General features: G+C 43.4%; 1 protein-coding gene across 1 annotated transcript in view; it reads left to right on the top strand.

The window, feature by feature from the left end:
* Positions 1-4,827: 4,827 nt before the first annotated feature.
* The window catches only part of Abl2 (ABL proto-oncogene 2, non-receptor tyrosine kinase), a 98,298-nt gene continuing 78,847 nt past the window's right edge, over positions 4,828-24,278 (top strand). The window contains exon 1 of the mRNA XM_059280894.1: positions 4,828-5,415. Within this exon, the coding sequence (XP_059136877.1) occupies positions 5,259-5,415 (157 nt within the window). The 5' untranslated portion in view covers positions 4,828-5,258. The remainder of the gene's footprint in view (positions 5,416-24,278) is intronic.

The following is a 24,278-nucleotide window of genomic DNA, read 5'->3' as shown; positions in this document are numbered from 1 at the left end:
ATTTATTCATTGTGTGTGTGAACATGTCATGGGGCACATGTAGAGGTCAGAGGACAATTTGAGGGTGTTGTCTCTCTTTCCATGTGAGTCCCAGGGATCAAACTCAGATTACTAAGTTGTTGATTGATTTTGTTTGTTTGTTTACTTTTTACTCTTTTAGCTCTTTAGCTCTTTGGTCTTTTGGGGGCCCACCACCCAGATCCCAAATAAATCACACATGAGGGTTATTCTTAATTATAAATGCTGGCCTTAGCTTGGATTGTTTCTTGCCAGCTTTCTTAACTTTAAATTACCCCATCTACCTTTTGCCTCTAGGCTTTTTCCTTTTCTTACTTCTGTGTATCTTACTTTCACTCTCACTCCATGGCTGGCTGAGTGGTTGCCCCTAGCACCCTCCTCTCCTTTTTCTCTTGCTCTTTCTTCCTCTCCTCCCAGATTTCTCCTTCTATTTATCCTTTCTGCCTGCCAGCCCTGTCTATCCTTTCTCCTGCCTTGCTATTGGCCATTCAGCCCTTTATTAGATCATCAGGTGTTTTAATCAGGCAAAGTAACACAGCTTCACAGAGTTAAACAAATGCAACATAAAAGAACGCAACATATCTTTGTATTATTAAAACAAATGTTCCTCAGCATAAACAAATGTAACATACCTTAAAATACTATTCTACAACAACTAAACTTGGTAGCAAAAGCTTTTACCTTAGTGGAACATCTCACTAAGCCCTACTATTACTTTTAATCACCCAGCATTCCTAGATACTATGATCCTATTACTGAAGACAACATGCACTTGGGTTGTAGGACATAGAGAATTCAATCTGGAATTGGGTGGAAAACTTCCTCCCTGCAGGCTAGCTTTCATGGTACTGAAAGATGTTATGCAGACCACTGAGAGCTGTGGTCTTACCCATTGCTGGACCCTGAATGTTACAACATTGACTTATCAGGCAAGTTGTGCAAACTGGTGCAATAGTAGCATAACTGTGTGGTGGTGGTGTGTTCCCCAAAATATTGTGCATCCTAATAAACTTATCTGGGGTCAGAGAACAGAGCAGCCACTAGATAAAGAGGCCAGAAAATGGTGGCACTCATGCCTTTAATCCTAGCATTCCAGAGGCAGAGATCCATCCAGATCTTTTTGAGTTCAAAGCCACACTGGAAACAGTCAGGCATGGTGACACACGCCTTTAATCCTGGAAGTGATGGCAGGAAGTAGAAAGGTATTTAAGGCATGAGGACGAGGAACTAGAGCCTGGTTAAGCTTTTAGGCTTTTTAGCAGCAGTTCATCTGAGATCCATTTTGGATGAAGACTCAGAGGCTTCCAGTCTGAGGAAACGAGATCAGCTGAGGAATTGGCCAGGTGAGGTTAGCTGTGCCTTGTTCTGCTTCTCTCATCTTCCAGCATTCACCCCAATACCTGGCTCCGGGTTTGTTTTTATTAATAAGACCTTCTAAGATTTGTGCTACATAACTGTTATGGGGTTATTCAAGTGATCTTTTAAAAATTGCATTTGAGGCCCATTCCATAGGAAGGAACTTATGCCTGGTACTGTTAATCTTGTTAAAAGCCCATGGCTGAGAAGTTCACAGGCCCTAGTGGGGAACTATTACTATTATAAACTATTATTATTGCTTTGCTTAATGGTGAGCTTGTCAAATCACCTTCTAAATATTTATATTTATACCCACAGATTCAGGCTGCTCTTAACCTTGGTCATATCTGGACATAACATGGCCATTGCACTTATGGGCTCACGGCACCTGTACTTCTCACCACAAGACCTGTATAAGATCAAGCCAGTCAAATTCCAGCATGGATAGAGGGGTGCTCATAAGGCCTCACTTCTACTGAGAAGTTCTTAATGTTGGAGGCTGCTGCGGAGGGAGAGTAGTGTTTCTTTGGGGACATGCCCATCAGTAGATTGGTTGTCCACAATCAGGGACAGGGAGAGTTGAAGAGGAGAGAAGTGAGACGATCAAAATATGTTGTGTACATATATGAAAAGCTCAAGTAACAAAAAATCATGTTAAAAAAAAACAGCCAAAGCCAGGCAATGGTGGTGCATACCTTTGATCCCAGCACACAGGAGGCAGAGGCCGGCAGATCTCTTTGAGTTCGAGGCCAGTCTGGTCTACAGATCGAGTTCCAGGACATACTCCAAAGCTACACAGAGAAACCTTGCCTCAAAAAAACAAAAACAAAACAAAACAAGTAGCCAAAAAGGAACACACAGAATTAGTGTTTGGAGAATCTATATGTAAATGGACTCTACAAGCATTATTTTGTTATTGCTTTTGTATTACTTATTTTTGTTTGTGTGAGACAAGGTCTCACATACTTGAGGTTTGCCTTGAACTTCTGATTCTTCTTCCTTTGTCTCATATTTTTTGTGCTAATAGTATATATTTACATGAGACTTTTTTTTTTTTTTTAAAATAAGACAGGGTCTTTTTATGTAGCTCTGGCTATCTTGGAGCTCACTATGTAGACCAGGCTGGCTTTGAACTCACAGAGATCCACCTGCCTCTGCCTGAGTGCTGTGTCATGGTTGGCAAGGTTTTTTTTTTTTTTTTTTTTTTTTTACACCAAATGCTCTTCTCCTCTAGCCCTCCCTCCTTCATCCCCTCCTCTCTCCTTTTTCTGCTTGCTTGTTGTGCAAGGTTTCACTATCTAGCCCAGGCTGGCTTGATCTCTGGTGTCAACCTTCAGAGTCGCTGGGGTTACAGGCATACACCCTCGTCCCGCCAGAGCCAAGTTTTGAGTCTAAGCCTTCTAATTTCAGAGTCCCTGCCCTTAACCACAGCACTGTTCTACACAGCAATTACTGTCCATCATTCATGAATTAGCAGAGAAACCAAACTGTTGTCACCAAATTGAAATTCCCTGGGTAAATGAAAACTAAACAGTAAAACAAATTCTATTTCTATGATCATCTTTATGCTTTGTGAATTAATTTTTTCAGTAGCTGCTACCATTTTGTGACTTAAAAGAAAAAAAAACATATTTTGAGACAACATTTTGCTGTCATGGAGGCTGCTCTCATTCAAATTCATGGACTCAAGTGATCTCCCTGCTTCAGCTTTCTTAGCAGTTGGGAATACCACATAGGAATTCAAGTAAACACCACAGCACGGTGTGTGTGTGTGTGTGTGTGTGTGTGTGTGTGATTTTTTGCTGTTTGAGACAGGATCTTACTATTCAGTTACTCTGGTCTTGAACTTGTGATCCTCCTTCCTCTGGACTGTTAGAATGGCAGGGGTACAACATGACTCTCAGAAAAAAAAAGTATTTAAATTTGATATAAATGAAAATTCATGTTCTATCCAGTGCTAACGTGTAGCTTTCCTATGGAAGCTAAATTCAGTTGTATCTGGCCACACCTTGGATGGCAATGGAATCATTTAATAGTGTTCTTAGTTTGCTTGCTTGCATGTGTGTGTGTGTGTGTGTGTGTGTGTGTGTGTGACAAGACAACTCTCACTGTCAGTTCTTACCTTTTGCACTTAGTTTAAGACAGGCTTCCTTAGCCACTGCACGTGTAAGCCTGGCTAGCTGGCCTGTGGGCTTCTGGACACCTTCCCTTCTCTTCCTCCTACCTTCTTGTAGACAAACTGGGATTACAGAGCTTGGGCTAGTGCATCTGGCTTTTCACTATGACTAGTAGCTTTTTGTGTGCGTTCTGGGGCTCCAAGTCCAGGTGGTCAGGCTTGCAGGGCAAGTACTTTTTTGACACTAACCCAACTTTCCCCAGCCCCTAAGGCTCTTATAATAGTGAATATCTATATTGAAATCAGCTGGAGGTTGGTAGCTCAGTGGTAGAGCACTTCCCTGGAACTCCAGGCCCCGAGTTTGAGTCGCACCAACACACACTTTTGATCATGCGTGGTTCTACAAAAGAAATGAAACCTATTTTGCTAACTCTTCTCTTCCTTGTGGTTGTTTCCTCGACTCTACGCAATGGCTCCAGTCCTAATTCAAAAGCAAAATTTCAAGTGGTACGTCCAGTAACTGAGCCTTTTAAAAACACAGCTAACAAGGAAGTCAAAGGAATAGCAGGAAATAAGCATCATGGAGTCTTCGAGGATTAAAAAAAACAACTGGCTCAACCTTCAGATGAAGGAACACAGTGGGGGTGGGATGTCGAGACAATTGCACACCGGGTTTATGGCAATAAAAATCACTTCTCTTCCGCCCGGGTCTCTATTTAGACAACAGAGGCTAAAGATGAGTAAGTTCTGACTCAGAAATGAGGTCAAAGTGATATTTTTTTCCTTGTCAACAAAGGAGGGCCCGACCTCGTGCACAGAGAGGAAAACATGTCTGTGGGGAGATTAGCTTTACTGTCAAGCGTTTTAAAGCCAATAGAAACACACGCGGTTAGATGGTAGAAGAGTTCGAGAGCAATCCATGGGAGTATGAGGAAGTGAGCTACAACTGCTTTGCCAATAACACCCCAAAGTGCACGCAACCTAGGCGAAGGCAATTTAACATCAAGAAATAATGCCCCAAATTAAAATTAAGTTAAGCCTGCACTTTACCATCGCCCCATGAATTTTGTACCATTTCAAACTTCCCTCTAGGCCAGCTGCTAAGTGTATGTGAAGGACTCCTCAATTGAATGGCAGCGAAGCACAGGGATTCAGAGCCCCAGCTGTTTGCAGCGGGAGCTGCGCACGTGGTGGGTTCTCAGCCTCCTCTGACTTGACAGGTGGAGGTGGGACAGGAAAGACTGGGGGCCCACACTCCCCCAGGGCGGGGTGGTGTGTGGAGCCGAACGTGGGTGGACGTCCGCACCCGCAGGTTCGGATCCGGAGCCCGGGCACAGTGAAGGGACCCGCAGGCCCCCGAAAGCTTGGGTGGATCAGTGGGCCCCGGCCTCCACCCAGCGGGGCGCGGCGCGGGGCGGGGCCACCTGGAGCTCCGCCCTCCGAGTAGCGGAGGTGCTTGGGCGAGAGAGAGGGGGGCGGGAGACGCTCTGTCCCACGCTCGCCCTGTGCTCGGTGGTTTAAAGATGGCGGCGGCGGCTGGGGCGCGGAGCCGCCGGAGGGGGAGGGAGAAGGAGAGCCTGTGAGACGCTGGGAGGCAGCGCGGCGGCGGCTGTAAGGAGTCCGCGTGCGGAGCCGCCGGCGACTCGGGCCTGGGGGCGGCCTGGGCTTGGACTGGCGAGGCCGGAGCGGTGCCAGGAGCTCCGAGGCCGGAGCGGAGGAGGAATGTGAGCAGGGGTCGGCGGGGGCGCGGGAGTACGCGAGCGGCGGGATGGGGCAGCAGGTGGGCCGCGTCGGGGAGGCTCCCGGGCTCCAGCAGCCGCAGCCGCGCGGGATCCGGGGCAGCAGCGCAGCCAGGCCCTCGGGCCGCAGGCGGGACCCGGCGGGGCGTACCGCAGACACCGGCTTCAACGTCTTCACCCAGCACGGTGAGTGTGTCCGGAGCCGGCGGAGGACGTGACGGGGAGGCCAGGGGTGGGGTGGGGTCGGGGCGAGGTGCGAGGCGGACGGGCAGCCCTCGGGGGGCGAGGGCTGGAGGGGTGCCCGCGAGTGGGGGCGGAATCCGCTGCCATCTGGGCCAGTCGTCACGGGAGGCGAGGCACACCCCTCCCCCCGCCCCGGCTCGGCTCTCCAGCCTGGCTGGCAGCATCTGGGGGCGGCGGCAGAGAGAGCAGCAGGCAGGGGTCTTAGGGACCCAGGCTAGTCTGTCTGCTGTCCTGGGACAGGACGGTGGTGGTGGGGACTGTGGAACAAGGGATGGTATCCCTAGGGAGGGAAGGATGAAGGCAGGTATGAGCTCAGGTTCAGGAGGTGGGAGGATAAACCGGTTGTTAACGACGGGAACGAGTCGTGCCCCGAGGAATTGGGAAATAGGTACTGCATCTTAAGAGATCGCGGCATGTTCCGTATGTGTTTCGTTAAATCAGGCAGTGAGCAGTGTTAGAATGGTCAGCTGTGAACCCTTTTTAGCATCTCTTTACTTTCACCGGAGTATTTCCCCTAAACTAAAAAGGAAGGGCTTTGCCAAACCACCCTATTCTGTGTGTCTGAGTAGGACACAGGATTCTGAGATGGCTGGCGGGGCTGTAGATGGGTGGGTATGGTTAGGGCTTCCATGTGGACATGAATGTGAGTTTTTCTTTGAGCCGCAGTTGTGTGTACATGTATGCATAGGTGCTCCAGGTAGTCTGGAACTTACGCCGTCTCATACAGTTTTCAGAAGAGCTGACTCTAAACTATTTAAAATTACATTTATTTTGCGTGTGAGTGTATGTGTGCAGGCGCATGTATGCAGAGCTCAGAAGACAACTCGGGGAATCATTTCTCTACTTCCACCATGTGGGTTCCAGGTATTGAACTCATCATCAGGCTTGGAGGCAAGTGCCTTTACTTACTGAGCCATCTTGTCGGTCCAGTGTCTCTAAACTTCTAATAAATACAGATTTTGAGCACACACTCTATTAATTCCTGTGTATTATGTACACGAGCTACTGTTCTAATGCAGTTAACAAACAGAAATAGAGTATAAGAAAAGGTGCTCTGTGAATCAGTGGCAGTGCACACAGCATGACGGAGGCCCCGGGTTCAAGCCTCAGCAGCCCCCCTCAAAAAAGTATTAATTTTTTTTCCCCCTGAAGCCAAGTGGATTCTTTTGTTCCTCTATAGTGTTGTTGACCATTTTTGAGAGCACTTTTCTAGAGGAGGGCAGAATAGAGAAGGGGGAAAAAGCAGACGATATCCTCATACTCTCAAGAGGCTGGTGATGTAGATGTGAGTTCTATAGAAAAGACTGGCTCGTATAAACTGGACGAGGAGTAGCAAACTACGGTTTCACTGACAATACATGTAGAAGCAAAATAAAGAATATACAGTGTCCCACACCACATAGTTTGGGGAAGGGAAGGATAAGAAGTGTAAACTAGTCGGGTGGTGGTGGCACACGCCTTTAATCCCAGCACTCGGGAGGCAGAGGCAGGCGGATCTCTGTGAGTTTGAGGCCAGCCTGGTCTACAAAGTGAGTTCCAAGAAAGGCGCAAAACTACACAGAGAAACCCTGTCTCAAAGAAGTGTAAACTAGTCACGAGAAAGGGCCTTTCAAAGGAAGTGATGATAGATGGTAGTATGCAAAAAGATGATCCCAGGGTTTTATAGCTATCGGTCGAGTTGCATCTGAGATCTTCATTTGGACCTTTGTTTCCCTTTTCCTTTTTTTAATTTTTAAAAAACAGTTAAAATTTTTATTTGTACAGGTGTTTTGCTGCATGTATGTCTGTGTGCCATATGCATACCTGATGCCCAGAGAGGCCAGAAGGAAGGTATCAGGTCTATTCTTAGAACTAGATGGTGGTGAGCTGCCATGTGGGTGCTGGTGATTGAACCCAGGTCCTCTGGGGGAGCAGTGGGTGCTCTTAACCACTGAGCCATCTCTCCAGGTCCAGAGTTGTTTCTTAATGGAGGAGGTGGGTGGTTTGGGGCATTTCAATTTCCCATGCTCACTGTTAAAGAAGTGCTTGAGCAGCTCTTCAAGGTGTATGATTTGTATGCAGGTGCTATTTGTATAGTGTATATTAAAGTACTAAAACATAGGGAAAGGGTTAACAGTTCTCAGGAGGAAATCCACATAGCTTTGCTTTATGGAATTACCTAAGTGTGGCCCAGTGGGCAGCAGTGACCCTTCCTCCTCCTTTGGTCTGTAAGAAGGAAGACGTCATGAAGGATGGACAGGGTTTAGACCTGTGGAGTTGGAAAAGAGCAGGGTAGGCAGAAGACAACTGGAAAATGGGAAGTCATGGATGAAATAGTTAGGAGACAGGAGAGCAAAATTGCAAGAGTGGTTTTTTGGGTTTTCCTCTTCCTTTTTTTTTTTTCTTTTGTGATACAGAGTCTAACTGCACAACCCTGGCTGGCCTGGAACTCACTGTGTAGACCAGGTGCCCCTCAGACTGACAGAGATTGGCCTGCTTCTGCCTCCTGAGTGCTGGGATTAAAGAGGTGTGCCAGCATGCACACGTGTCCTCTCTGTTTAGTTCAGGCCACCCTCAGACTTGCAATCCTCCTCCTCCTCCTCCCTCAGACTCAAATGCTGGGATTATGGAAGTGAGAATCCAGCTGCCATCTTTGAGTTTATTTGTCTGTGAAAGAGATGCTCTTTAAGTTTGTAATCTTATGACTCTAAGTGAGGAGTAATAGGAACAAAACCTTTAGTTGATTGAGAGAGACTGAGTTATAGGAAATCTGGCAGAAAAGCTTCATCAGTTTAGTTGATTGGCTATAGTTTATAGGTTCTATCAATATACTCAAGTGTGAAAGGTAATGGCTGGGCAGTTGGCTTTGAAGTCAGGATTAGAAGCAGTGGAAACAGGAGAGGTAAGTTCAAGGGTATTTCTGTTCATTCAGGGAATAAATGTTTTTGAGTACCTATTGGGCTCTGAGGGCCTTGTGAACGTGAGTCCTAATTCAGGAACTTAAAGGACTTGATCTCCCACCCCACCCCCTGCGTAACAGTTCTGGCTGCCCTGGAACTTGATTTGTGGACCAGGCTGGCCCCAAACTCACAGAGATCCGCCTGCCTCTGCCTCCTAAGTGCTGGGATTAAAAGCATGATCCACCATGGCCTGGCTAAGGACTTGATTCTAATAGATCTCTTTGGGATTGTTGAAGGTGGGAACCCTGGGGCCATTGTATCAGTATTTGAAATCTGACTGTTATTTCCTGTGTGACCCTAGGCAAGTTATATATTAGGCTCCATAAAATAGGGATTATAAGAGTACCTAGTATTTTATGGGTTAATATGTGCAAAGCATTTAGAATGATGCCTTGCACATATTATGAGTTCATTGTGGGCCAAGTGTGATGGTGCACAACTTTAATCTCGGCACCCAGGAGGCAGAGACAGATGGATCTCTTTGAGTTCAAGGCCAATGTGGTCTACAGTGAGACCCTGCCTTAATAAACAAATAAATAATTTGTGAAAAGAATTCAGTGTGTCTTACCTGTTTTCATCATTCTTCTTTATTATTATTTTTATTTTATGTTCATTGGTGTTTTGCCTCCATGTATGTCTGTGTGTTACACAGAATGTCAGAAGTCTTGGAACTGGAGTTACAGACAGGTGTGAGCTGCCATGTGGGTACTGGGAATTGAACCCTGATCCTCTGGAAGAGCAGTCAGTGCTCTTAACCACTGAACCATTTCTCCAGCTCCTATTTTTATTAAAAACGAGGATGTGTCAAAGTTAACATCAAGGCTTTGTACCTGGGTAACTGGGAATATGATTTTATTGGCAAGGTTGAAAGTTAGCAGATGGATGGGATGTTAATATAATAGCCAAAGGCTAGTGTGAAAAAGAGTAGAAATAATAAATACTGGAAGAAATAAAGGTAAAGTAAGTACTTTTTAATTTTTGGAGGGGGGTAGTCTGGGGATTGAACTGAGGGCCTCATACAAGCCAGACTATCCTACCACTGAGCCAATATGTATCCATTCATTACAGTAGAAGCCCATGATGGATAACCTGTCTCACCTGGGGAGGCTGAGATTAGTAACGTGAAGACATTTTTGGCTTGTACCTAAGGTGGGTACTTGTACAAAAGTGGGTGCTCTAGAGGGCTAGGGAGATGGCTTATTTGGTCAGGCACTTACCCAGCATGCCAGAAGTCCTGTCTTTAACCCCCTGTACTGTTTAAAAACCAGACAGACACCTGAGGCTGAGACACTTGAGTTTGAGGCCAGCTTGGTCTGCATACCAAGTACACATTTGGCATTATTGTGAAAAATAATCTAGGTCATGGAACTAGTATATAAATCACTATCCTTTGGCCGCCACATGCCTATAATCCCAGCCCTAGGAAGCTGAGGCAGATGGATTGCTGTGTATTTGAGGTTAGCCTGGGGGTATGGAGTGAGTATCAGACCAGCAAGGGCTGTGTAGTAAGGCCTTGTCTCAAAAAACTGGGAAAAGTTTCCCGTCTTGAGTTCATTGAATTCCTAGCATGTAAACCCATAACTAGAAGGTCTGGTGTGGAGTGGGAGAGACGGCTGAGGAGCTAAGTGCTTACTGCTCTGTTTTGCACAGGACCCAAGTTTGCTTGTTAGAACCCACTCGAGGTGGCTCACAACTGCGTGTAAGTCCAGCTGCAGATGATCTGAGGCCTTCTTCTGGCCTCCTCCAGCATCTTCAAACACACACACACACACACACACACACACACAGAGCAAAAATCTTAAAAGTGTGATAGGCTCTTGAGTTTGTGTAGATTAAATTTTTTTTTTTTTTTTTTTTTTGGTTTTTCGAGACAGGGTTTCTCTGTGTAGCTTTGTGCCTTTCCTGGAACTCACTTGGTAGCCCAGGCTGGCCTCAAACTCACAGAGATCCGCCTGGCTCTGCCTCCCGAGTGCTGGGATTAAAGGCGTGTGCCACCACCGCCCGGCCAGATTAAATTTTTTAAATAATTACTATTGTTATTGTGTGTGAATATCTGCATGGGCAGTGTGTGTGTGTGCACACGTGTGTTTGAGTGCAGGTGTGCATGGGAGTCAGAGAACAGTTCTTGGCAGTTCTCTCCCTTCTATCACGGCTTCCTGGCATTGAACTCATGTCGTCAGGCTTGCACAGCAGTTGCGTTTGCTTGCTCAGCTGTCTCACTGGCTCTCCATAGAGGTTTTAATGTAAGTTAGATAGTCTATGTATCTTAGAACGTTTATCAGAGTCCGTGATTTAGTTCTTTAGCCAAGAGTGTCAATTTTTTTCATTGTTAATATTGTGAGTAAGCTGTGAAAAAAAATTTGCTTTGCCAGAAATGTTTTAGAAATGTAATTTAGAAGGAATGAAATAGTAGGCTGTATTTTGGTATGAAAATATGATGTATTGTATGACTTGTCAGTTTTTTAGTTGAAGCTTTATCGGTGAGCTGTTGTTTTGTGCCAGTAATCTCGGGTTGAATGTCTTTGTCTTTTTTGTTTGTCTTGTTGGGTACAGTAGGCTGGCCTTGAACTTTCGGTAGTATTCCTGCCTCAGTCTGCCCAGTGCAGAGGTTATTAGTGTGCATCCCCAGGCCTAGCTCCTTACTCTACTTTTTAGTATCTGGCATATCTTTCAACAATTAGAAGATTTCAAGTCAGTGTTGCTTCCTTCCTACCTCCTTCCTGAAAATTATATTAACCCCCCACCCCACACAAATTACGAGGTTTTGAATAATAATTTTTTTTCTTAAATTCACTTTTAAATCATTGGAATTTTCTCTTTTGTACCTAAAGTGTATTCCCCCCTGACCCCAAGACAGGGTTTCTCTGTGTAGCCCTGGCTGTCCTGGAACTTTCTCTGTAGACCAGGCTGTCCTCAAACTCACAGAGATCCGCCTGCCTCTCTTCCTGAGTGCTGAAATTAAAGGTGTGCGCCACCACTGCCCACCTCTTGTAGTGCATTTTAAAGTCTTTACAGAATAAGTCGTGGACACTCCAATGTGAAATGATATTCCCCAAAGATAGCATGATCTTAACTGTAGTTGTCCATTGAAGCAGTCTCTATGTGTAGCCCAGTCTGATGTTGCCCTGTTCATTTAAGACAGAGTCTCCTGTAGCCTAGGATGGCCTAAAACTTGATACCTGAGGATGGCCTTGAATTCCCTGTTCCCTTGCCTCCACTTCTCGAATATCGAGATTACAGATGTGTGCCACCACATGGGACTTGTAGGCTGATCTGAACTCTCTAGTCTACTTACACCTCTAAGTGCTGGAATTGTAGGTATTATCATGCCTGGCAGTGATCATTAATTGTTAGGAGAATTAAATTTTTGTAGTTGTTCTTTTTAGATAGGGTCTCACTATATCAATCACAAGCTGGCAGGCAACTCACCGTGTAGGCCAGGAAAATACCTCCAGTGGCATACCTCCTCTGATAAGACCACACCTTCTCTAATCCTTCCCAAACGGTTCCACCAGCTGGGGACCAAAGATTCAAACATATGAGCTGATAGGGACCACTCTGATTCAGCCCACCACACTTTGTATCCTCTGCTAGAACCTGAACTGGGTAGGCTTTCTGGAGTGGTTATGGTGTTCTTATTTAAATCACTTACATCTGCTTACTTTTATATATTTCTGTAATAGTGTTAGTTTAAAACATTTTAAACTGACAACATATCTGATAAGTAACAATTTTACTTTTGATACAACTTTGTAGGTGAGGGCTGGGGAGATGGATGACTCAGATAGGTGGCTCCTAGGAGCTCACTGACTGACTGTTCTAGCTGGAACTGTGAGCTTCCAGTTCACCGAAAGACCCTGCCTCAGGAAATAAGGTGGGAAAAGATTGAGAAAGACGTCCTCAGGTCAATCTCTGGCCTCTGCGTGGGCCCGTGTGGGTGAGCTCACCCTCATATTCATTCATTCATGCAAGACACACACACAGACACATTGAGAAGAAGACAAGAGCAAAAAAGAAAACTGTAGGTAGTTGTTTTTGCCATGACATCAGAATGCCCAGATATGGAAGGTCATCTGATAGCATAAATGTGGAGCAGGGGCATCATTTTATAACATTAGAATATATAATTGAAGTGCTCCAATGATCTTGTATTAAAATTTATATTAGCTGCCTAAAGTATTCTCTCTAGTTTATTATAGCACTATGCAATTTATAAGAACTTTTTTATTTCTAGATAATATGTCAGACCTGTGCTACAAGAGCTTTTAGCTGCGGAGGGATCTTGCAGCCCAGAGCGTTTTCTCTTTCTTTATTAGTCTAGACTAATTGCACATGTTAATGACTCTTAACAAAATTTTTAGATATAGCTTAGACAGAACTGCTTTCCAAAAGCTGTCGATGCTCAGATAGCTGTTATGAACACCCTCATTTAAGTTAGAGGATCCAGATGGTGGTGGCGGCGCACGCCTTTAATCCCAGCACTTGGGAGGCAGAGGCAGGAGGATCTCTGAGTTCAAGGCCAGCCAGGTCTACAATGTGAGTTTCAGGACAGCAAGGACTAAACAGAGAAACCCTGTCTTGAAAAACCATTAGAAAAAAAAAAAGAAGTTAGAGGATTCTGCCCTGGCCCTGCCTCCAACTGAGAGATCTTGTCTGTCTCTGAGTGCTGGAATTAAAGGAATGCACTACCATGCCCAGTGAAAATATTTATTTTTATCATTTTTAATTATGTGTGTGTATGTGTGTGGGTATGTGTACATTAGTGCAGGTGTCTATAGAGACAGAGGCTTCGGGTCCCCTGGAGCCAGAGTTGCAGGTACTTATGGGTCCATTTGCTGGAAGCCAGACTCAGGTATTCTCTGGGAGCATCTGATCCTGATCCTGAGTGATCTCTAGCCACCACCATCAGTCTTTAAAAAGAAAAATGTTAAAAGCTTTTGAGTGTGAAAGTGAGATTTGAGTGTGTGTGTGTGTGTGTGTGTGTGTGTGCACACGTGCGCGCGCAATAATTCTTTGTTAGTAAGCACTGCTGTTTTGGGTTGCATGCATACTCTGAGAATATCATACAAATTAGAACATTGTTTTGGTATTGCTTTCAGTCAAACTTCCAATCAAATAAAAGCATAGATGAATACACGTTTAATATAATAGTATCCCTGAGAGAGGGATCTGTGGTTGGTATGTAAAATGAATAAAAAAATAATAGTATCCCAAATTTAGTCTGGATTCCTTAAAGAAACAATAACTACATTGAGCTCTTGCTTCATTTTGCTTCTGGTAAATGTGCTGAGTGTTTGGTGATTCGCTGGCTTCTCCACAGTAAGCTCTGCCAGTGTTGGGTTTTGACCAGCATAACACAGCTCAGCAGCTCAGGCCATCTGTATTCTCTGGTTTGCTGTCCTAGGAGAGGACTGGCCCAGAAATCTTTCAGTTGATGTGGTCAAGGTCAAGGGTAGCTTAATAGGCAGTATGTACATATATTTTCGTAATCTGCCCTTCCCTCTATGCTAATTATAACAAACTGAAAAAACACTACTGAGTTAAAACCCAAGCTTGCCACTTAGTATTTTGTAGTTTCAGGTAATTACTAAGAAAATATTCTGTAAAAACTAACAATATATTGTTTGTATCACCCATCTGTTCTTTATTTTTAAAAAGGTTGATGTCGGAAGCTTTTTGTCATAGTAACTCTTTGATTGATTTAAAGATTTCATTTAATGTACAAAGATACCTAAATGTAGAAAACAAATGTACCATAGAGGAGCTTATATAGTAGTCAGTAAATAGCTGGGCATGGTGACACACACCTCTAATCCCAGCACCAGGGAGGCAGAGGCCAGCCTGTTCTACATAGTGAGTTCCAGGACAGCCAAGGCTATGTAGAGAGACCATCTTTTAAAAAAAAATTTAAGGCTTATTTAAAACTTTAAAAAAAGATTTAATGAGTTTTATGTTTCTAGGAATTTTGCGTGCATGTGTGTCTGTGCACTACACGTGTGAAGGGCATACAACGCCCGAAAGAGGCTCTGGAGTGGCAGGCAGGTGCAAACACCATGTGGGTGCTGGGAATTGACCTGTGTCCTCCACAAGAGCAACTGGTGCTCTTAACCACCTTTCCAGCCCAGATCTATGGATACACAGTAGACAACCATTTATTTATTTATTTATTTATTTATTTATTATCACAATTATTATTATTATTACTTTTTTGTTTTGCTTTTTGAAACAGGGTTTCTCTGTGTAATAGCTCTGGCTGGCCTGAAACTCAGGCTGGCCTTGAACTTTAAATACGTGCACCACCATCACCCGGCTATTATTATTATTATTATTAATTAATTAATGTTTTGGTTAACATACAAATAAATGGATTTTACCCTGACATTTTCATACATATATATCTTCATTGTTCAGATAGTAATATATGATATTTATCATATTATAATACATAATTTATAGTCAGTGAAGTGCTTTGAACAAACTTTAGCATTCTTTGAAGTTGATGGGTTCTTAAAAAGTGTTTCAGATCTGCTTTTATTTTCTTAATATTCTTTCCCGCACTTAATCGCCCTATTTTTAGCCTAACTGTATTTTACCATATTTATTTGAGACAGTCTCACATTGTAGCCCTAGTTGACCTGGAACTCACTATGTAGTCCAGGGTGGCCTTGAACTCTAGCCAGTCCTCATACAAGCTAAAGCTTGTAGAGTGGCATGCTTGTCTTTTTAAGTCTTCAAGTAAAAGCTTATGAAATTCTATCTTTATCATTGTTTCACTAAAATTTTGTATTATGTTCTATAATTAACCCTGTTTAGAAAAATGCTAATGCTTTTGTAAGTTCTTTGACCTAATTATTTCAAGACCTTTTCTTGAAATTATTAACTGTTCAAAAAGAAGAGTCGTCTTGGTGGTGGGCTGTGGTTGTCAAGGTGTTCTCAGCTCTGAGCAAGTAGGTTGTTTCCTTCTCAAGTCTAAAGTCACCCACTTAGGTCGAGCACTTACTTAACGTAGTGTCGGGTTATTTATTTATTATCATCTTTAGTTAGTTAGTTATTATCTTCATTCATTCATTCATTCATTCATTCATTCATTCATTTATGTATTTATTTATTTTCCTGAGACAGGGTTTCTCTGTGTAGCTTTGGTGCCTGTCCTCGATCTCGCTTTGGAGACCAGGCTGGTCTCGAACTCACAGAGATCCGCCTGGCTCAGCCTCCTGAGTGCTGGGATTAAAGGCGTTTGCCACCACCCTCCAGCTGTGTTGCTTGGTTTTTTTGTTTCTTTGGTGTTTTTGTTTGTTTGTTTGTGAGACAAGGTCTCACTGTATAGCCCAGGCTGGTGGTGAACTTTCAGCGATCCTCCTGCCTCTGTCCTGGGATTATAGGCATGAGCCAACACACCCTGCTTATTTCTTGTTCTTTCTTGGCAGTATACGGAATTTTTTTGGTTCTGGAAATGAAGCCAGTGCCTCATTCCTGTTAGACAAGTGTTCTACCACGGAGTTATAGTTCTGCCCCATCTTTTCATTTTTATCCTCTAAAATTCTTTGTCTTAAAGCACAAGGGTTTGATAGGGTAGATGTGGGAAAAGTTTGTCTTAAAGGAGGATTCTTTACACATACCGTTTTTGGAGTTTGTTGTTTTCAAATTTAGGACATTTTGCTTATTTCTCTGCTTTCCATAGTATTTGCCTTTTCTTATGTCTATATTGTAGATTAAATCACATTGTTGTCTTCACAATTGGTTTTTCAATTAGCAAATTTCATCAAACTCTGTGCTGATTTGCTTGAACTCAGCTATTTCATACACTGCAGAATTGCTGCTTCTATCTACTTCAGCAGTTTCTGTGGGTGGTGTGTGTTGGCAGGACTCTTCAGTTACAAGAAATAGAGGTCAGCTTCTGCAGTCCATAGAAAACTCCCATGGCTGTGTAGAGAATTCAAGGACAGGAATGCAGCAAGGCCTGTCCAGAAACAGGAAGTAGAAGGTTGCTAAAAACTCAGCCAGTATTTTTTTTCTGTTTCTTGTGGCTTCTGTTTGCTCATTTTATTCTCCTTTCTAATTGAGTTCATATTACACTCCCTATTTCTTAACCTTCTGCTCTGATGAATAGGATGGTCCATATGATGTTCATTTCTTGGTCTTGGCTCTAAGTTTCCAGGACTGTCACCACGTGTTAAGAGTTTTTCAGTTTCTGTAATTTTGAGCTAAATGATAGATTGTAATGAGGGCTGAACTGTATATAGAGGATATAGCCTCCTTTTCTCTACCAGATAATTGTTAGCACTCTGCTTCGAGTTGTGACATCTGAAATGTGTCCAGGTATTGCTGGATGTTCCCGTGGATATACAATCATCCATTGCTGAGAACCAGTAACCAAAAATGTGTTTGGCTGCTGTCAGCCTACCACTGTGAGGGTCTCAGGAGGCTCTGGGAGTTGGGGAGGTCTTTGCTGTTTTTTTTTTTTTTTTTTTTTTTTTTGTAGTAGCCCTTAACAGTTTTTCAAATTGTTCCTTTTAAACTTAAACTTATTTTTCTCATGTAAGTTATCTGTATTTAATGTGCTTTTTATTTTTTTAAGTGGTTTGGGAGACGAGAAGGCAGCCTACATTTATTATTATTATTCCATTGATTTATTTATTTCGGGGGCGGCATATGTACTAGGATTCATGTATGGAAGTCAGAGGACAACTGTTCTTTCATTCAGCTGTGAGGGTTCCAGGTATTGAACTCAGGTTGTGAGACTTGGCAGCAAGCACTTTTACCTGCTAAGCCATCTCAGCAGCCCTGATGTGCTTTCTTATTACTTAAAGTCTTTGACTAGATTTTATTTTAGAGTTTGTCATTTTGGGTCATTTCTCTGAATCTCTGGATTTCTCCAGATTTCCTTCTGGTTTGTTTTTCTTTTTTCCTGAGAGCAAGTAGTGTATATATGTGAAGGTATTAATTGTGTTTCTAAGAAGAAATTTGTGAGTTTGGTTCTTCAACAGAGGCATAGAAATTTAGAACTGGAAGAACCCCTAAATACAGTGATGTCAATAAAGTTGATTTACAGACAGGCAGACTGGTGTGTGGGGAGTTGAAAACAGTTGATGATGTCCCCATAGCCTGCTGCTAGATGCAGAGGGAGAAGAAATGCATTCTTTTCTCACTCTTACTCTGTTCTTGACTGAAATCATTGTAACAAAAGGCAGACCAGTAAGAGAAACTCCGTGAGTTGTCCGTCCTCTGCTTCTACACACAAGGATGTTTCACTTAAATTGTTTGCTGCCATTGCCTTGACCTGTCCACCGCCCACCCCCAACCCGCCAAAAGATAGATTCTTCTGTAGCCCAGGAAATGTAGCACACTGTTTATTAAGGTTAATAAATACAATGGATTTATTGCAATTATAAATTGAAATTGTGTTATATTTTTCTCAAGTTTTTAGACTTACGTTTACTTGCATTCTTAAGGCTTTTGGATTTTCTTGGTGGATCCTTATAATTATAGCATAGATTTGTAGTGTGTGTGTGTGTGTGTGTGTGTGTGTGTGTGTGTGTGTGTGTGTTTATAAGACAGGATCTCACTGTGTAGCCCTGGCTGGCATGGAGCTTGCTATATAGATCAGGTTGATCTGGAACTCACAGAGATCTGCCTGCTTCTGCCTCTCAAGTGCTAGTATTAACAGCATGTACCACCACACCTGGCTGTAAAGCATACTGTTAATAGCACAGACTTTTGTGTTAGACCGTGTGAGTTTAAGATTCTTAATTAAATTAATGATTTTGGTAGTTTGACTTAGATATCAACAAATTTAGAACCTTAAGAGACCTTAGAAGTCATATGTTTCTAGGCAAGTTATTTTTCTCTATTTTTCCTCATCTATATAATGGTGTTGTAAGGATTAAATTATTGTTATGTGTAAAATTCCCAGAGTGTGTGGTACATGGTAAGTGCTCAGAAGGATGATAGTTGTTAGGACTTACAAGTTTTGAGAAATTACATGTATTGTGTGTGTGTGTGTGTGTGTGTGTGTGTGTGTGTGTGTGTGTAGTTCTGGGGATTGACTGTAGGACCTCACATGTGCCAGGCAAATGCTCTGTGTGTGTGTGTGTGTGTGTGTGTGTGTGTGTGTGTGTGTGTGTGTGTAGTTCTGGGGATTGACTGTAGGACCTCACATGTGCCAGGCAAATGCTCTGTGTGTGTGTGTGTGTGTGTGTGTGTGTGTGTGTAGTTCTGGGGATTGACTGTAGGACCTCACATGTGCCAGGCAAATGCTCTGTGTGTGTGTGTGTGTGTGTGTGTGTGTGTGTGTGTATGTATGTAGTTCTGGAGATTGACTGTAGGACCTCACATGTGCCAGGCAAATGCTCTGTGTGTGTGTGTGTGTGTGTGTGTGTGTGTGTGTGTAGTTCTGGGGATTGACTGTAGGACCTCACATGTGCCAGGCAAATGCTGTGTGTGTGTGTGTGTGTGTGTGTGTGTGTGTGTGTGTGTGTGTGGTTCTGGGGATTGACTGTAGGACCTCACATGTGCCAGGCAAATGCTCTACTGTTGAGTTCCATACTGTCCCAGTTTCTCTTCCGTTGGTTTTGTTTTTGGTGGTTGTTTAAGCACTTTCAGATAGCTCCAAATGCCCAAATGTGCTTTTAAAAACAGTCTGAAAAATGTTAAGGCTAAGATGATTTTGAGGTATTAACATACGGTATCATATTTAGGTATATGCTGTGCCTTGACTTAATTTCCATGTTTCTGGATGTATACCTAAGCATAATATTTAGCTTTGTTTTGTTTTATTACAAACCACCTTCCTGATTGAATGTGTTTGCTCAGCACTTCACTTAGGGAAATCACTTATTCCTCTCTTACAAAGAAAGTGGGTACCAGCACTTGGGAGATAGAGGCGAGATGATCAGGAATTCAAGGTTATCCTTAGTTACACAGTGATTTCGAGGCCAGCTTTGACTACAGGAGACCCTGCCTCACCCCTCACTAACTCCCGAAAGGAACAAAGTGTATTTAAAAATGATCCTAAAAATACTTCTCCGTGTAGCTAAGCTAGAACAGAAATGGAGAGCTAGTGAGGGTAAGTACAGCGGTGTTGAAGGAAGTGTTCGAAGAGGTGTGTTGGGGATCGTAGCATGTGGTGGGCAGGAATCCCTGCACTGGGGCCTGGTGGAAGCTGTGGAGCTGCCATGCTGTGAGAAATCAAAGGCTGCATGCTTGCCTTTCCCATCGTGGGCTTTGGGGATTTTGGCATCTTCTTTGCTCAGTGCGTCTCTCTGGTGTACTTTCCTCCAGCTGGCTTTCATGGTTTTGGCTTGTCTGTAGTGTATAATGGCTGCTCAGGTTTTCCTTATCATAACTCTTAAAATATTCTTTTGGCTTATCCCTGCTGCTGAATGGCTGTTCTTTCTTTCAAACTGTAAATGATTTTCTGAAGGGTCAGTGATTTCAGCCATCTGAATTCAGAAGGTGTGGCAGGTCTTCCCGCACTCTTCTACCAGCTGTGTTAATGTGGCAGTACTCAGCATCAGTCCCTTGCGTGTCCAGAGGTAGATTATATTTCCAACCACACATACATATCCATGTATGCATATATAGTCACTAGCACCCCCTCTGTTTTATTATTTATTTGTAAAAATTTTATATTTATTTACTTGTAGTTTAAGTAAATGTATGTAAGTGTGTGGGCACGTGTGTGCCATGTGTGGAGGTCAGAATTGCTTGAGGGAGTGGGTTCTCTCCTACTAAGTGGATCCTGGAGATCAAACACAGGTCATCAGGCTTGGTGGTAGGTGCCTTTCTCCTGAGTCATCTCAGTTGTGTGGTACCTTCTCTCCCCACATTAGACCAGTGTTTGGCAACTGTGCCCTACCCCCTACCCTTGATTTGTGTTGGTTGAGAACTTATCAATTTATTATTAGTGTGTACTTGATGTATGTGTATGTGCGTCCAGTGCATGTGTGGTGTTGGTTGTCTTCTACTTTGATGTGATGTTTTAGTTTTCTTCCTGTTGTGATGAAACACTAACCAAAAACAACTTTGGGAGGGAAAGGATGTTTGGCTTACAAGTTATTGTCCATCATCAGGAGAAGCCAGGACAAGAACTCAAGGCAGGAACTGGGATAGAGACTATGGAGGAGTGCTGATCACTGGCTTGCTTTCAGTTTCATATTCAGCCCCCTTCTTATACAGCACAGACGCACCTGCTGTGTAAGATGTGGGTGGGTGGTACCACCCACAGTGGGCCAGAGCCTCTGTCATCATTTAGTAGTCAAGAACATACCTCACAGACATGCCCACAAGCCAATCCCATGGAGGCAATTCCTTGGTTCAGGTATGTTAAGTTGATAACTAAAGCTAACTGTGACTCAGGTTGCTAGACCTGGGGCAGCAAGCACCTTTACCTGCTTGCTGAGCCATCTCTTGGTTTTTTTTTGAGACAGGCTCTCTCACTGTATCCCAGTCTGGTCTCAAACTCATGATGATCCTCCTGTCTCATCTTCTCAATTGCAGGCGTCACCGTTCTTGGCTCCTTTTTATTCATGGAGCTCTGAGGTCAGCCTTGGATGGTGTTCTTCAGAGACGGAGCCCACGGCTTTGGGCCTCTCTGGGACCTGAGGCTTGCCTGCTGCTAGGCTGCCTAGCCAGTGAGCTCCAGATATCTGTCTTTACCCACTGAGCCATCTCCTAAGCCCCCCACTTTTTTTAAAGGATATATATATCATTTCATTGTATGTGTAATTGTATAATTAAGTTGTATAAGTACTATAGTGAAAAATGGTGGAATGTGTCATTTTACACACCTGTTAGCAGAGCTCTGGATTAGCTATATGGAATTGGAATTGCTGACAGAAAGGGTATAGGTATTTCAGTATAACTACCATTTATCTATCATTTTGTGAATACAGTGAATATCCTTATCCAATATGCTTGGTGCTAGATAAAAGTATTTCAGATTTGGGGGCTTGAGGACTTTGTGTAGATTCTGCAGGTTGAGTATCCCTAATCTAAAATTCTGAAATCTGAAATGATCCAAAATCTAAAACTTGCTTTAAAAAAAAAAAAAGCAGCAGCATCATTTGGGAATTGGGGTCATTTCATATTAGGAGCATTTGTTTTGGAGTATTTCAGAGTAAGCGTGCACAACCTTTATAGCAGTCTGTGTGCACTGGAGTCTGTTTCTGGGCTTTCTGTTCCGTTCTGTTGACTTTCCTATTTAACTGTGCACCAGGACCGCACTGTTTTAGTTATTGTAGTTGTGCGGCATGCAGCACAGCATGGTGGTCAGGATCTAGAAGAGCCCGTTTGCCTGTCCTTGACTCTCCTTTCTAGCTTTTTCCAACTCTTCCTCCTCCTCGTTAAGTCAGGGCCCCTGATGTGCTACTAGGTACTTATAATTCCTTGCCTTGCCATTTAAATGAGTTACTATAAAATGCTTAACTAGTACTGTGCTAAGCCTGTGCTCTGTGAGCTAACACCGTCACTGCTGCTCAGCAGGCCTGGCACTTCTTCCTTGCTCTTGGTTTTGAGAGTATTGCTGTCTGTTGTTTACTTACTTCTTATTTTAACATTATAAGCAAATGGCTCAATAAGAATAGAATGGGTTATGAATTAATAATCATAATCTCCCTCTCCTGTCTCCTGCCAAAAGTTGTCACTCATAAAACTTGTTCATTGTGGACCAGTGAGAAGGCACTGGGTGGGAGGTGAATTATGCCCATTTTTCTTTTTTCTCTGCCATGTAGAGATTCAAGCTAATAGTCTTTAATGGCTATTCTAAAAAGCTGAGTGTTGCCATTGTAGGGGCAGAGTGAGAAATTAGTAGAAACTTTGAAACCATAAAGGACCGTACATCACTTCCTCTTTGATATCATTGGCAAAAAATAGTCATCTGGCTTTAATGTAAGGTATGTGTGCTCGCATGTGTTTGTGTTCATTCGTGTGTGTGTGTGTGTGTGTGTGTGTGTGTGTGTGTGTGTGTGTATGTATGTGTGAAATATGTTGTATATACATGTGGAAGTATAATGAAAAATTCTTTTATTAGTAGACACTAAAATCATAATAATAATTTCAAAGAGATAGAGAAGCAGTTTTGTTCTGTTCCTGGGAAGGCAGCTGGAAATACTTAGTACAGAGCTAACAGGCTTGCTCTTGTTTGGTCTGTTGGCTGTAAAATACTTGGGTTACCCTTTACTTGTATGTAACACAATAACCCCCAGCCTTGGGGGAGAAAACACATGCTTGTGTCTAGTAATTCCTGATCTGAAACTCTGGAAGCTGAATAATGTTTAGTTGCTAATTGGGTTCAGAGTTTTTTGGACTTATTAAAAACAAAACAAAAGGGAGGTTGGGGTGGGGTGGGCTTCTGAGATGGCTCAGCAGGCAGAGGGAACTTGCACCAAGCCTGAAGACCTGAATTCAGTCCCTGTAACCTGTATTCTGGAAGGAAAGAACCAGCTCTCCCAGTTGTCCTTGGACCTCCACAGGTGTGTCATGACATGCACTTGTGTGCAGGCATGCAAAGTTGTGTGGGCACATATGGGAAGTAAATGTAGTACAAAATTGTAAAACTGGATAGTATTGGAATCAAACATGGGGCTCTTGTTTTCCACTGAGCTACAGCCCCAGTCCTGTTGCTTTTCTCCTTTCTTTCTCTCTTTCTCTTTTTTTTTTTTCTTTTTTGGTTTTTTGAGACAGGGTTTCTCTGTATAGCTTTGCACCTTTCCTGGAACTCACTCTGTAGCCCAGGCTGGCCTTGAACTCACAGAGATCTGCCTGACTCTGCCTCCCGAGTGCTGGGATTAAAGCTGGGCGGCCACCGCCGCCGGGCGGCCGAAACAGGGTCTTTTGTAACACAGACTGGACTTAAAGTTATGTGTAGCCATTTGGTAGACTTTGAATTCCTCATCCTCCTGCTTCCATTTTCTAAGTGCTGAGATTATAGGCACGACCACTACACTTTATATTAATGCATTAATTTATTGTGTGGATGTGGATGGGTGTATGCATATGCAGGCAGATATAGAGATCAGGACAACTTGAGGGAGTCAGTTCTTACCTTCTACCATGTGGGTCTTGGGAATCTAATTCATTAGGCTTCATAGCAAGCACTGAGCCGTTTCACTGGCCCTTTGCATTCATTCATTCATTCATTCATTCATTCATTCATTCATTCGTCAGAGTTTCTCTTTGTAGCTCTGGCTAACCCGGAACTCACTCTGTAGACCAGGCTGGCCTCAAACTCAGAGACCCACCTGCTTCTGCCTTCTGAGTGCTGGGATTAAAGGCACGTGCCACAGCTTTGATCTTAAACTTGCTAAATAGCCAAAGATGACCTTGAACTCCTGATGGTCCTGCCTCTACCTCCATTCCAGATTTTTTTTTTTTGTTTTGTTTTTTGAGACAGGGTTTCTCTGTGTAGCTTTGTGCCTTTCCTGGAACTCACTTGGTAGCCCAGGCTGGCCTCTGCCTCCCGAGTGCTGGGATTAAAGGCGTGCGACACCACTGCCCGGCCTGCCTCTACCTCCAAAGTGCTGGCATTATAGGTAGGTGCCACCATGTCTGGCCTGCCTTCTTGCCTTTGTCCCTACCTCTCTCATCTCACTCTGTATTTTAGGCTGGCCTGGAGCTAACTGTAACTCAGATTGGCCTGGAACTTGCAGAGATCCTCCTGCCTCATCCAAATGCTAGGATTGTGGACTTCTTACTCATATCTGACAGCTTAGCTCTACCTCCCTTTTTAGATTTATTTTGATTTATGTATATTTGTGTGTGTGTGTGTGTGTGTGTGTGTGTGTGTGTGTGTGTATGTATGCTACATATGTGAGTGAACCTTAGAGACCCAGAGAGTGTGTCAGATCTCCTGGAGCTAGACTTATAAGC

Source organism: Peromyscus eremicus, chromosome 15, assembly GCF_949786415.1.
Source record: "Peromyscus eremicus chromosome 15, PerEre_H2_v1, whole genome shotgun sequence".
Lineage (NCBI taxonomy): Eukaryota > Metazoa > Chordata > Mammalia > Rodentia > Cricetidae > Peromyscus > Peromyscus eremicus.
The sequence above is the reverse complement of the archived record's forward strand: the minus strand, read 5'-3'. Positions and strand labels throughout refer to the sequence as shown.